Below are 15,076 nucleotides of genomic sequence, written 5' to 3' on the forward strand. Positions count from 1 at the left end.
TCAAGTTTGAAGTCCTATATTTTCTTTTAATTCCTACTCTTCTGCTAAAAGCTGAATGACTATCCATTTCTGTTATTTTTCTCAGCACAAGATGTGCCGTATCCAGAGCCAGTGGCTCTTTGCTAGCTTGTGTATTGTCGCTTTTCTCACAACTCATGGAGACCTCTACAGTACCAGCATTTCCTGGAAGCTCTGCCCATAATTAGTTTTGCAGAGGTGCAGCCATGTAACATCACTGCTCAGGAGGTCATGCAGTTGCACATTCTGTACTCTGCTTTTATGAGAGAAAAGCACATGGCAGGAAGGCAAGCTGATACCAGGTATTTTATCTTCTTAAAGAAAGCAAGCTCCAGGGTATATCTTGGGGTCATTATACATTTGGCCCAATGTAATACATCCACAGCTACAGCATAGGCTATAATTAATTATATGGACTTTAGGAAATATTCCATTAATCAGAATTGACACAAATAAAATTTAATACCTTTTTGCTTTCATTAAAGGCATGTAGGTTTATTAGGGGATGCAAATGGTTGCAGATGTTACCTCTATACAAGTGATTTTCAATGTGAGGTTGTGGTTGTTTGCAAAAGTATATTCAACAGGAATTTTTAAATACATTTTCCAGTAGGAATACATTATAAAGGAAAACTTCAATTATATTGTACCTGCGGTACTTAACCACCAAAGATTGGGAACTGTTGGCCTCAATTTTTCTATCTGTTGAATAAGCTGAACGAGAATTTAGTTCTAAGCTAATAGTGACTATCTTCCATGGCTTAGAACTGATTCTAGTCGGGTAGGGACTGAGGGTTAGTAAAAGGTAAGGATGGAGGCCATATGGAAGAGGGAAGTGTAGAAGGTGGAAACCAAATTCAGGATTTCCTTCAAATACAAACTTCAGGGATACTTCTTGGTTCTCGGCAGCCCCCCTGTCACAGGTTTCTTCTGCTGTCCTCAGGAATCAGCTTGCTTGTTTTCTTTCTCATTGCTGTCATCTGTATTTTCCAAACAGTTTTTTTCACCTTCCCTGATATTTGCAGAAAAGATTGTACTTTTGTATCTCCTCCCCTACATGTGTATTTCTGAAGTAAGCATGCTGATGTTTTAACTACTTATAAGGAAAGGGAAATGTTTCAGAAACAAAGAGATCTTTCATCTAGCTGTGCCACAGGATCTCTTTTTTTTCCCCCCAGTGAGCATTTTCAGGGGGAAAAAGTTGTATATAAGTGCTACTTATATTTCAGAGGAAAATCAGATTGCAGTTATAGTGGACTCCTTATTATTAGAGCTGGGCAGAGGCAGCAGCTTGGAGTAACAAACAGGACTCTTGCCTCTGGGTGGGAGGGATGAGGAAACTGAAGACTACAGGAATCAGCTGCATTGGGTTGCAGGGTTGCAGTGTTGTCGGAAGGGCAGAATCATCCTGACCCTGAAGACCAGAAAATAGAGGAAATTCATATGCCTCTTTGCTTTCATTCCACAGGGAGACTTTAGCACAAATAATAGAAGAAAATTTGAACTGTCTTGGCCATTTAAGCACTATTATTCATGAAGCAAATGAGAAACAGGGCAACAGTATGATGGTAAGTTTTATATGGATACGGATGTCTGTTTTAGGTATGTTGGGTGCAAAGGATTTAACTTTCCATGCTAGATTTATCTGGCATTTGGGATGCAGATGGGGAATAGAACTCAGAGGAAAGAGCATTTGAGGAATGCTTGACCTCAACTCCCCATCTTCTCTTACTCATGGATATACTAGGATTATGTCATCAGTTATCTTCAACAATAGCATTTTTGGTCAAGTTAAATGAGTAGTGAGCTTTCTTTGCAGTGTGACCACTGAAATCGAATGGTTTGTACTTTTTTGCTTCAGCAGTCAATTTTCACCAATAAGATTGGACATGATTTGTACTGTGATTCAAATATAGTAACTGCTGTATGCAAAATGAATAATGTTAATATGGTTATAATTTATAGAAGTGTTTATATGAAGATTTGGTTACTGTGAATTATTGATTTGTTAAAACTTGGAGAAACTACAATAAAATATTTACTGAATTAACTTTCACTACATTTAGTCTTGATGTTAATTCTTTGTTATTTCCTCTTTCATTAATTATTTGCTTCAAATACTTATAAAAACTCTGAAATATTTTTTTTAGTTAGCAGAAAAGGTAAACTAAACTCCTTAATTGTAACTTATTTGTACTTCTGGTTTTTCAACTTTTGATTATAAAATGTCCAAATATACAGAAAACTTGCAGAAATGAACACCCATATACCTACCACTTTTAGTCAATATCTAATTGTAACTTTTTCATGCCTGGTTTTAGAATCTTGATTGGAGTTGGTTAACAGAATGACTTGCCACTTACTGACTGTCCCAAACCTATGAAGTTGTTGCTGCACGTGTTGGAAATTTGTTTTTCTCTTATGAAACCATTCTTCAGACACCAATCAATGGAAGAAATGACTATGATCAGAAACTACACATGATTTCACAGTGCAATATTTTGACTCTGGGTAATTTTAACCTCTGAACAGATAGAATTTAATGAGTCAGTGGACTTGTTTAAATACTACAGCTACTTAGGAGCATCGCTGGAATCCATTTGTCTTCAAACTTGATAAAACATTACTTATTTAACTTGACTATATTTCAACATTTAACTTTTGGGTATAAGGCCAAAGTAATGTATACAGAGAAGAAAATCTCAACTAACATGTATTCTAAGTAAAAATTGTTTGCCTGTGTTTCTGTGGAAGAGACTGCTTGCAAGTAGAATTGTACTTCTTGAAGAATAAACCCTACCTCCTTGTGTTGCACTCAACAGTGCTTTTCCTGGCATCATAAGGAGTTAGTTTAATCCCATTTTCAATTTCAATCCCAAATGCACATTTGACTGTATCCCTTTCCTACAGAAGGGATTGTGCATCTGTGCCTTTAATACCAGTTGATTCTTTCAAATCTTGTTAAGTGTGCTATGTGTATATGTATTTAAGATGTACATTTAATAATATCAGAGAAAAGATGCCTGTTAATTTATAATGTATTTGAAAGCTTATCTGTGTTTTCATTTGTAAAAATGGGTCTTTTGTTTAAGGAATCTTTCATGTCTTGTCATATAAATTTATAAAGGTCTGTACTCCTGATCTGTAATTCCAAAACCCAAAAAGCTCTGATAACAAGGTTTTTCATAAGCTTGGTGACAAAATTCACCTGCTTGCACATCCAACGTGAACTGACATTGAATCTATCCCATTTAGTGTGAATATTCTTTTTTTTTTTTTTTGCTGTAGAAATAGTAACGTGTTTGCTTGTTTGGGGGTAGGGTGCTGCCACAGACCCTGCCTGGGGTTTATGTAGTATGGTATATGCACTGAATTACCTTTCTAAAATCTGAAAATTTCATAATTCTGAAACACCTGGCCCCAAGGGTTTCAGATAAAGGATTGTGGATCATCTGTTAAATGATTTAGAAGGTATTACTTGTTTAAAAAAAAAAATGTGAAATTCTTTTGTATTCTAGACAGTTTTTCACTTGTGTATTAAATAATTTTTAAATTACTTTTTGAACCTCTATTCACTAAAATCGGATTATAATAATTGAATATGCTTTGGGAAAATGTGAAGGTTTTATGAAGCAGAGTTGGAGCACAGAATAACATAATGGGCTCTCAGGGTACTTTCCTTAGGAATGAAACAGGACTTATGGTAAAGACAGTATTGGGTAGCTTCTTTAATATAGTCTTTTCTCCTGAGATGTCCTATCAACACTATCCATGTCTAAAAACTGTGCTCATACCTTGGCCTATAAACTGCTGTCTTAGTTACACCATCCCCATTTTTGCTAGTAGTGTCATTTTCCCAGTCATCTAAGTTTGAGACCTTGGGGTTGTCTTCTCCTAACTCTAGTCATCTGGTACTACTGTTTCTCTGAATATGGACATTCTGACTACCAGCTGTTAAAATAGGCAGTCTCTCTCTTGCTTCTCCAGTTCTAGAAGGTTTTAATCAATAAACATTTATTGGGTACCTATTGCTTGGAAGATATTGAGCAAAATGGGAAGATCAGAAAAGTTAACACAGGCAGTACAATAAGAATGTTTATTTGGAATGAAATTATTGTTAAAGGATTTTTTAAATGATCGTGCATTTTCTAAATATCATTGTAATAACTGATAAAAGATCTGGTAGAGGGTGGGGCCATTTTTATGGTTTGTGGCTGATGTGATCTCAGGCTAGCCTGATCTGTGTGATACGTAAGGGCAAGTGGTGTGAGTCAGAACAGTCTTTTATAGTGCAATCACCTCAAATTTGCTTATGATACATGAGTTGAACACTGTTTATTGGCTGACAACTTTTCAGAGTTAAGTGTCAGTTGTGCATTATATCCATTTCATTCCCTAATTCAAGCAATATGAAAAACTAAGAGAATCCATCCAGAAAACAGAGGCTGGACAAGTTATTTTTTATTCTCTTTGCTTTTTATCAGTTAAAATAGCTAAGCTCTGCAAATAACATTTATCTGGTACAGACAAGGCCCCATACATTCCTAGGTGGTAGAAGTCAAATGAATGATACAGGTAAGTGCATTTATTGAAGGGAGGAGGTACAGTGGTCTGGGAGGGCTTCCTTTAAAGAAGATTTTAATTGATTCTATTTACCTCTTCCCATTTCCACTGTTACTACCATTGTAACCTTGGACCTGCAGTTTCCTAACAACTTGGCTTCCCTGTCTCCTGTCTCCACTCTAAGCCATTTTGTAGACTCACTGGCCCTAAGGTACTGCTTTCCCATACTTCCCTGCCCAAGAGGTTACAGAGCCCTCCAACCTTAGTCTACCTTGTCCAGTTGTGGTCCCACTGCTAGCCTTTCAAGGCTTACACCATTACTGCCCAACCTCTTCTATCATGCTGCCCTTATTTCCTTTGTATCCATCTTTCTTACTCCCATCTCTACTCTTTCACTTTGTCCTTTCTATTTCCGGTAATACATGCAGATAATGCATAATTTAAAAGAACAGAAAAATATGTAGTGAAAAGAAAGTCTGTCTCTATTCTCTAGCCATCCAGTTTTCCCTCCCTACAGAAAAAGTGCATTCGAGCCTTTCAAAATCTGGGCCTAGCCTAGCATCCGACTCCTTTCCATCACACAGGCTTCAAGGAAGCTCAAATGCTCACTGTCTTCAGTCTTCCCGGAGGACCCTCCAACACACACCCACGTTTACGTGCTTATTAGTTTATTCTGTTCTTATTGCTTGGATGGCTTTCATAAAGCCCTCACTGGATCAGCATTCTGGCACGTTAATAGGTGACTCTGCACAAGAACACGCTGACCAGTCCCTTGTCTCAGAGGCCCTCTCCGTTCCTCTGCCTCCTTCCTTACTCCACATTGCCGATTTCCCGTCTCTTCCGGAGCAGGAAACCAGCAGTACACAGTGGAGAGCCCACGTACCTTCGCGCGAGATAGCTCGGCGGGCGGCGGCGAGAATTTTGTCCCGTCCGCTCCCCGTCTCTAGTCGCGGGGCGAGCGCGGCATCGGTGTGCGTGTCCGCGCAGCCGCAGTGCCCCGCGGGTGGGCGGGGCCGGCTCTTGGCGGCGGTTGGTGCGGCCCGGGTGGAGACTTCACGTGCACGCGGGGGGCGGTGCGTCACTGGTCGGTGAGGCGCGGCCGAGGGGTCGGCCTCTGTCCGGAGTTTGCGGCTGGCCCCCTTCTCAGTTAGTGCTTTCCCCTGGGCGGGGAGGAGCGGCTGTTGGGGGGGGAGGGGTGTCAAGACGCTCACCGAGCAGGGGCGACCCACGGGCCGACTCGCGCGGAGGGGTTGGCGACGGGGAAGCGGGCTCTGCGAGGAGGGAAAAGAGGCACAGGACTCCTCAGCTCGGCCTGCGGGAGGGGGCCAGGTCGCGGGAGGGCGAGGTGGAAAACGGAAGGTGGCCCTGTCACTCACGGGGCTGGGGCTCCGTTCCTTCCTCATCCAGGAGGAACTAGGATGAATATGACTCAAGCACGCGTTCTGGTGGCTGGAGTGGTGGGTCTGGTGGTTGTCCTCCTCTACGCCTCCATCCACAAGATCGAGGAAGGACACCTGGCCGTGTACTACAGGTGAGCGGCACGTGCAGTCAGCTCAGGTTCTAGAGCAGGTAGAAGGGAGACTCCCATTAGAGTCTAGGAGGTTGTTCCCTCTGCGGTGTCAGGGAGCTCTTTCCAGTCCTAGGAAGTGACTTTCGTCGCAGCCCTAGGGAGAGTATGGGAGCTGTGGCAGGCTTTTGCAGAGCATCCTCCAGGTGTTGGACAGTTTCAGTGCTATGTACATTGTGTGCAGAGGTTAAGACTCCCTGCAGTTGTTCCTAGTAGTCAGTAAACTCAGTCATTTGCAGAAAAAAATGAAGGGTGGAAGGCAGTGGTGACTCCACCTGTGGCTGAAGAAATGGATAAATCATTGTTAAATTCCATACAGCTGTACTGGCTTTTAGTTTGCAGCTGTAGGTGCTATTTAGAAACTCTGGTCCTGTTTGTGGTTGTTTCTTAGTTTTGTTTTTTTTTTTTCCTTTAAAAAGTTCTGGTGTCTGGTTTGGGCTTGTAAGGCCATTAAGACCATGACAGTTGTTAAATTCCTGGACCTTGGGAGACAAACACAGGATTGTGACAGACACATCCTCCTGCCACCTTTTCCTGTCTTTTCAAGTTGTGGAAAGCAGTGGTGTGGAATGTGTTGATCTCTAGCTGAGATGAATAGCTTTTCCTTCAACGTAGTTAACCACCAGTTCTTTTGATATACACAGAGGACAGTTTGGAGAAATTGCGATAACGATGTATTTGAAAGAGCTTCAACTTTTTGGTGGCTTCTGTCATCCCGTAAAACCAATATTTCTACTTTTAGATCCATCCTGAGTCTTAGAAAGTCTTCCCTGTGAAGCACTAATTTCAAATACAATTTTAGTGATATGTCTTAGCAGGTGGGGGGTCTGGCATTTTAAAAATGGCAAATTAGTCTGTATTTCCATCTAGTTCAGCATTGTCTTCCTGATAGTAAAGCCAAGGAAAGAACATTTCAAGGTATGGCTCTCAAAAAATTAGGGATGGACCTCAAACAGTTCATCTTTTATTAGCTATTTGTTATGAATTCTTTGCAAACCTATTTATATTTTCAAGATAGGAAGGTAAGTTCTATTAATTTACTATTCATTATGTAAAATAGGACTTCTTTTTTATATTTGCCTCCAAATTACCTCCTTTTTATAACTTGCAAGATGTGCTTTCATGTTTCTCACATTCCAGAATTTGGTGAACAAGTCCACACTTATATCTATTTGTAGTCTTATCCCCTCACCCTTCATCTTTCCGTGCTAATTTTTTGTTGTTGTTGATTTTATAGAAGCTTTATGCCCCCAGTATTTTTTTCTTTGTTCCAAATAAGTTTCTTTTTTTATTTAAAAAAAAATTGTTTAAATTGTTAATTTACAATGTTGTGTTTCAAGTGTATAGCAAAGTGATTCAGTTATACATATATTTATTTGTATATATTACTTTTCAGATTATTTTCTATTATAGGTTATTACAAAATATTGAGTATAGTTCCCTGTGCTATACAGAAGGTCCTTGTTGTTTACCTATTTTATATATAGTAGTGTGTATGTTAATTGCCCCCAACATTTTAATTGCTTTGTAGGTAGATTAAAAGAATCTTGAGCATCAGAAATTTTCTCCTTCCTTGAAAGTTTGTGTTATCTATTTTTTTTCAGCCTGGTGATTAAATGTATTGTGTTTTGATCTGGCTCACGCTATGTACAATTAAAGTACATCAACTGAGAGCCATTCGAATTTTTTTCACAAGTAGTTCTCAAAAGGTTAAAGACCAAAGAGAATCTTTATACCTGAGAGTGGTGCTGGAGACCCAGAGGTATGGTTGGTAGAACTTGTGAAACAAGGTGTAACATGGGCAGTTTAATTTGATCTTTTCACTTTTGTAGGTGTGGCAGATATTTTAGGGACCAGCAGTTGTTCATCATTAGTAACTCATATTAGTGAGGCTTTAGTAGATCAATAGCATGAGTAAGAGTGAATATTTATTATAGCATTTTAGATTTGGAAAGAGAATTTCTCTTTTTATAATCTTGTCAAATTGAAACATCTTTTTGCAGGGGAGGAGCTTTACTAACTAGCCCCAGTGGACCAGGCTATCATATCATGTTGCCTTTCATTACTACGTTCAGATCTGTGCAGGTGAGTGATTCCTAGGGAAGCCCCCACACTGGATAGACAGGTGCGAGCGGAACAGTGACCACATTCACGGGTGGAGATAGAGTTCCTTATTTCTTAAGCTAATGGTAGTATTTACTTAAATGTAGGAGTTAAAAGTTCAGAGTACAGTTGTCACAGCATAAGTTATGGTTTTGAACCACGTCACTCTCTTGAGGTATATTAGAAGTATGAGCTAGGCAGCTTGGAAGGACTCACTTCTCCCATCTGTATAGTGGTATGCAGCAGGTTTTCTGTTGCTGCTGTCAAAATAAAAGCAGGACTTTGAAACACAACTAGAGATACAAACCAGTGATAACTTGGTTTAGAATGGTGTTTGGTTTCCATAGAGGCAAGCTCCTGGGCTACTGTTAACATGGAGGATCTGAATTTTTATACACAGCTTCTCTGCTTCACATTTTTGCCTGGAACATTAAGCATAATTTTATGTGGAACCTTAGTGAGTGTTCTATTTTGACAACATCCCAGAATATCTTAAATAAGCGGCTGGTTCTTGAGAACAGACACTTAGCAAATATCTTCTGAGGTAACAAGATGACAAAACAGGATTAGATTGTTACTACTTTTGCAGGCACTGTGTGATTAAATCTTTGGATTCAGAAGTTTGTCTATTATCCGCTGCTAATTTTTCAGGGCTCGGGAAAATTAAATGTATTTAATCTTGTAATTTAAAGTCTAGGCTTCCTGCTAAGTGAGATTTTCATTATGAATACTTAAATCCTCCAGATCTCCCTCCAATTCCCTTTTAGATGGCTTGGGGCAAGAATTGTGTCTGTTAAAGTGAAGTGTAGTGTTCTTCCTCTACTCAGACGGATTTCCATATTGTTTTCCCATATTTATTTTATTCACTCTTGCCTAGGCTGATGCTGTCACCTCTTCTCTCACCATCTCTCTCTTTATTCCTTATTTCCTGTCTAAATCTTGCCAGTCTTTTTAAGGCTCATCACAAATCCCTCTCCTCCTCTTCCATAGCCCTTAAAGTCTGTATTGTAAATTTTGGCCCTTGATCTTATTTCCTTTAATAATGTTGTCTTGTATTGTTCTCTTAAGTTTTTGTGTGAATTTTTTTTTTCCAGAAAGTGTCCAAGCTTTTTGAAGGCAGGGGTCATAACACGTTTATATTTCTGACCTTTCTGCTTGTGGTGAAAGTTGTTAAATTGAGCTGATATCTCTGGAAGCGGTATGGTGTAGTGAACGTGGGGCCAGAAACCCGTAAACTAGGTTCTGGCTCTGGCTCTGCCACTAATTGTTTACATGACTTTGCAGAAATCACTTAACCAGTCTAGACTTCAGTTACTCCTCTGTGAAACAAGGGGTTTTATTTGCATGAACCCATCAACAGCTTAAATAGTCTATATTGATGTTATCAATGGCATCATCAGACCCTTAGAGATCAGGGGCTTTTTTAGATCTTGTTCAAAGCCAGGCAGATTTGTCTCTGCCTTCTTGGAGCTTAGTATGTTGAGTCATACTGATGCAGAGATATATAAAAGAGATACAATAAACAAATAGATTTTAGAGTTTAATTACATATATAACAAATACACAGTGTGTGTGTTTATGTATTTATGTGTGTGTGTGTGTGTGTATTCATACACACACACACACAGAGTGATAAACTGTCATAAGAAATGAAAATGAGGGACTTCCCTGGTGGCGCAGTGGTTAAGAATCCGCCTGCCAATGCAGGGGACACGGGTTTAAGCCCTGGTCCGGGAAGATCCCACATGCCGCGGAGCAGCTAAGGCGGTGCACCGCAACCACTGAGCCTGCGCTCTAGAGCCCACGAGCCACAACTACTGAGCCCGCGTGCCACAACTACTGAGCCCGCGTGCCACAACTACTGAAGCCTGCTCACCTAGAGCCCATGCTCCGCAACAAGAGAAGCCACTGCAATGAGAAGCCCGCGCACCGCAATGAAGAGTAGCCCCTGCTCGCCACAACTAGAGAAGGCCCGTGCACAGCAACAAAGACCCAACTCAGCCATAAATAAATATATAAATAAATAATCTTATTTAAAAAAAGAGAAAAGAAATGAAAATGAAATTAGTAAAAAGATTTACTGCTGGAGTCAGTGTAACTAAATAAAAATGGTCTGTCTTTATATGTGAAACTGTAACGTTCTAGAAAAGAATTATATTAATAAAACCCTTTTAAGAAGTTGTTTTCATAAGAATGAGATAAAGAAACTTATTTTTAGGAATTTTTGGAACACATTAGAAGACTTAGCTTATATAAACAAATGGCTTAACAGACTTGGCATTTGAAAGGAATATTTAAGAAGCATCTTGGGGAAATGTGAGATCCCATATATGATGTAAGAAAAAAAAACTATGTTTAGGGAAATATAAAAACCTTCAGCCTTTAAAATATATATTTATATAACAAAACCAAAGACTTTTAAAATAAACATTCATACTGGAAAAATAATTTTTGAGGTAGTATAAAAGAAGTATAAAAGTACATGAAGATAGGATGTTAAATTGAAGATTTAACATTTGAACTCTTTCCTAGTTCTACTTGGTTTGAAAATTGACTAGAGAATATCCTTTAGGTTTAAATAGGAATGTATATTTAAAGTTGATTTGGAAGTTGAATTTGGTTAATGTTTTGAAGGAAATAAAATAAATTGAGCTCACCTCTCTATCAACTTCCCTCACTCTACCTAGATCCTGTCACTAACGTTTACTATCACCCTTTTAACCCCAGACTTAATATTCTATTCTTTTTTCTCCTGGAATTTTATATGAAACTAGTTATCAAATCTCTTCTCTATTGTATCTCTCCTGGGTTGAAAGCTTTAAATTTCCATGGCCTTTTCTACATTAACCTAAATAAATTACTACTTTAGCTTCCCAGCTGGTTTTCTTGCCTCCAGATATGATAGATAATGAGAACCACATCAGACATAAGCAAAGGAATGAAGGAAAAGTCCTATTTTTGAAAGGTTTGTTTGTGGCTGTGTATAAGATGGACTAGGGAGAGCACAAGCCCCCCAGCAAACATTCAGGGCCCTCTACCTAACATCATCATGTTCTCTTCTCAGAGTTTCACCTCTCATCTGTATTGTCCCCTCTGCTCCAGGCAAGCCATGCTTCCTCACACCTATACACACAGTTTGTCCTCAACTTTGTGTATTTGAATAGATAGGTATTGAATGTAAGATGCTTCTCTGCCTTATCTGTTCTTATTTCTCCTTCTCTAGACTGGGCTTATAAATATTTCACCTCAGAGAGCTTTTCAAATGATTATTTTACTCTATCACTTAATACCTAACAATTCAGTTTATACTCTGTTATTTGTACCTGTTATGGATTGCTTTGTAAGGATTTTATCTCCTGTGTTGGATTGTGAGCTCTTTGGAAACAAGGACCATGCTTCTTTTTTCTGTTGTATTCCATAAAGTACTATGTTGCTGTGGGCTTAATATGGTGCAGTGTGTCCAGAATACACTCATTATGTGCTCGCCTGTTGGAAGCCTTCAAGTGCAATAGGGAGTCATTCTGGATCCAAACCAAGTTGTGACAGGAGCAGAGTAATTAAGTACCAGATGGTTGGTTCACAAGGAGGAAGCAGTGCTGATGGTGGCATTTCTGTTAAAAAGGAAATTGAGAGACTGTCTGAGAAATCTCTAGGACCTGAACTAAAATATTGACTATAGGTTTAGAGGAAAAGGTTGGTGTTGAGCTCAAGGGCCCCTTTGAGTTGAAGACTGCTTGTATGCATATAATAGTTATCTTTTGCCTTCATTGTAACCATTAATATTAGCAGTGGAATCAGGGTTCAGAGTACAAATCCTAGCAGTAGTATCCTTGTGGGTAATCCCATGTAGTTTGCAGTCCCAGGCCAGCTCCAGGCAAATAAGGGACTGACTGAGAGATTGAACATTGAAACTTTCAGATTGAACATTGAAGCTTTCCTGGTGCATCTTGACTCAAACATTAACTGTAAAATATTCTGTCTCTAGTCTTTCATGTTTGCCAGGATACAAAAAGAGATTGCTCTGATAGCTAATCTTTGGGGACTAAAATTGTAATGGAGCTCTCCTGTACTTACCTTTCAGCAGTTCTCTAGAGATTTTCCTTTGGGACCAGTGGTTCTTTGATGATATGTGTGCTGAGTATTGATGAGATATTTTTTCCTCCCCAGACAACACTGCAAACTGATGAAGTTAAAAATGTGCCTTGTGGAACAAGGTAAGCGTTCCCCTTGCTTACCAGCCTCCCTTTGGTTCAGATGTATTTTCTGTTCATAAGCTGTGATCACTTAAACATCTTTCAAATAGGCATCGTAGTAACCCAGGGGGATTCCTCTTCTGAGCATTATTTGAGAAAAGCCCTGTCTCCAAATAGGACCTTTCCATCTTAGGAGCCATTTTAAACTAACAGTAGATAGTTTAAAATGAAATCAGCTCACCTTGTCATCTGTAGTATTAAATGCCATCTAATTTAGAGTTTCTGATTCAGTAGGTCTGGAATGAGACCCGAGAATTTGCATTTCTAGCAGAAGTCCCAGGTGATCCTGAGCTGGTCTGAGGATCTTACTTTGAAAAATCACTGCTGTAAAGTTTTGGGGCAAGAAAGGCAAGCAAGGCCCAAATTATTTTTAGAGTATAATCAGTACATTGAATTGTATCAGAAGAAAAGTATAAAGTTCAGTGTATGTTTTAAATCCTGTATTTTAAATGACCAAAATATCACAGAAATGTTCTTAAAGAGGGAGAAAATTCTCTCTCTTTTAAGTTAATGTATTTGATACAAGTTCTCCCTAGGCCTCTCTGTAACTTTTTTATGGATTCCCTTTAGAGGTGACTCAAAATTGGCAGCTGATGAGATGTTGGGTAAATTTTATTTTTATCTTCATGCTTTCCTGTATTTGTCAGTTTTTTTTTCAGTGAGCAGGTATTATGCTTTTTTATCAGAAAAAAAAATGTCATTGTAAGTTGGTAGGAAGGCTTAGTTGTATAGTTTCAAAATCTCTTAACTTCATGCATCTTAAATTGAGGTTCACATGTTCCTCAGGGTCTGTGCTGGTAGGCCAGGAAGTATAGGGAGCCATTAATTAACAAGACCTATCTTTCTGGAGTGTCAGTTTTACTTCAAGGTTTGGGGGAAAATTCTTCTTTTCATATTAGGATAAATACAGATGAAAAGTAGATTAAGATACGGCAGGGAATCAAAAGAATTTCAGCCTGTGGCTGACCTCCATACCTCTGGGGAACCACTTTACCAGATTCCTTGATGGAGAAGTTTGAGAAGGGCACTGCCTTAGCTGTTGGCTTCATTTAATAAGGGCAAAGTGCTAAGCAGCTCTAGGTTATAGGTCTAGTCTTCCTGTGAGCTGATTTTGATCACAGCAGTTACAGAGGTGAGCTTTTGGTTATGAGAGGAGCCAGGTGAGTGTGTGCAGGGTCATTTGAGTAGTGATCAGTGAGGTCAGTTTAATCAATCAATAGTATATGTCTTTAGATTTTCCTTCTAAATTTCTATTATGTGGGATTTGTTTGATGATGTAGAATTAATCTAGGGACATAATAGGTTTGTATTTGGCTCACATTTTTCCATTTCTCTGTTTTTAGTGGTGGGGTCATGATCTATATTGACCGAATAGAAGTGGTTAATATGTTGGCCCCTTGTGCAGGTATGGTACCCATCTATTCTGTTATAGTTATAATCAGAGTTATCTGTAACTGAGAGATTCTGTAAGGAATAAGAATAGATTCCCTAAGGAAAGTTTTATGACCTCATTCATTTCTGATATATATTAAAAAAAATAATCGCTGGAATATTTTCCATTCCTAGAGAATGGCAACAGAAATAGGTCACAAATCCTGGACAGAGTTGACTTTCTGCAACTGTATGGGTTACTCTGAGCTGAGCTGAGTGTATCTAAGAACAAGACAGTCATTGATTATTTCTAGAATTTCTAGAAAGTAGCATTTTATCCAGTCAGGATGAGAAATAATATCCTTACGTGTTAAAAGTCTATAACTGATCAGTTCCTTGGCTACATTGATTTGTGACCATAGAAAAATCTTTTCTAGTTGAGATTTGCTATAACTTGCAAAGCAATCTGAAAGTCCTCAGTGTGGGGAGAACATTTTCTTGGTAAAAGATGAAAACTCACAGAGGTGGAGTACTGTTCAAATCAAAAACTTAATTAGGAGTTATGAAGTAAGATCGACCTTTTTAATGTTTGATTTTTCTTCGTAATTTTTTTTATTCTGATAAAATACATGTAACATAAAATTTACCTTCTTAACCACTTTTAAATATTCAGTGGGCATTACATACATTCACATTGTTATGCAACCATCACCAGCATCCATCTCCATAACTCTTTTCATCTTGCAAAACTGAAACTCCCTACCCATTAAACAAGAACTCCTCATCCACCCCCTCTCCCAGCCCTGGCAACCACCATTTCTGTCTTTCTGACATTTCTGTCTGTACTTTCTTTCTCTATGAATTTGACTGCTCCAGGAACCTCATAAATGGAATCATATAGTATTTGTCTTTTTGTGACTGGCTTATTTCACTAAGCATAATGTCCTCAGGGTTCATCCATGTTGTAGTAGCATGTGTCAGAATTTCCTTCCTTTTTAAGGCTGAATAATATTCCATTGTATGTATATACCACATTTTGTTTATCCACTCATCCATTGATGGACACTTGGATTACTTCCACGTTTTAGCTATTGTGAATAATACTACTATGAACATGGGTGTACTTGGGTTTCTTCGAGACCCTGCTTTCAATCAAAAGATCTGCCATTTTCAGAAGACCTAAATGGACATTTCTCCAAAG

The 15,076-nt window shown here is 38.8% G+C and overlaps 2 protein-coding genes across 5 annotated transcripts in view; both read left to right on the forward strand.

The window, feature by feature from the left end:
- CHUK (component of inhibitor of nuclear factor kappa B kinase complex) overlaps positions 1-3,568 on the forward strand; it is a 33,968-nt gene extending 30,400 nt beyond the window's left edge. For both annotated transcript variants that reach the window (XM_061194341.1, XM_061194350.1), the window contains exons 20-21: positions 1,487-1,586; positions 2,340-3,568. In XM_061194341.1, the coding sequence (XP_061050324.1) occupies positions 1,487-1,586; positions 2,340-2,369 (130 nt within the window). In that variant the 3' untranslated portion in view covers positions 2,370-3,568. The remainder of the gene's footprint in view (positions 1-1,486; positions 1,587-2,339) is intronic.
- A 1,977-nt stretch (positions 3,569-5,545) lies between these two features.
- ERLIN1 (ER lipid raft associated 1) overlaps positions 5,546-15,076 on the forward strand; it is a 36,144-nt gene continuing 26,613 nt past the window's right edge. The window contains exons 1-5 of one of the 3 annotated variants that reach the window (XM_061194373.1): positions 5,546-5,669; positions 5,989-6,112; positions 8,152-8,233; positions 12,419-12,465; positions 13,848-13,909. In XM_061194373.1, the coding sequence (XP_061050356.1) occupies positions 6,000-6,112; positions 8,152-8,233; positions 12,419-12,465; positions 13,848-13,909 (304 nt within the window). In that variant the 5' untranslated portion in view covers positions 5,546-5,669; positions 5,989-5,999. Of the gene's footprint in view, positions 5,728-5,988; positions 6,113-8,151; positions 8,234-12,418; positions 12,466-13,847; positions 13,910-15,076 lie in introns of all 3 variants that reach the window. The other 2 variants (XM_061194382.1, XM_061194364.1) reach the window with 2 other exon arrangements.

Source organism: Eubalaena glacialis, chromosome 1, assembly GCF_028564815.1.
Source record: "Eubalaena glacialis isolate mEubGla1 chromosome 1, mEubGla1.1.hap2.+ XY, whole genome shotgun sequence".
NCBI lineage: Eukaryota > Metazoa > Chordata > Mammalia > Artiodactyla > Balaenidae > Eubalaena > Eubalaena glacialis.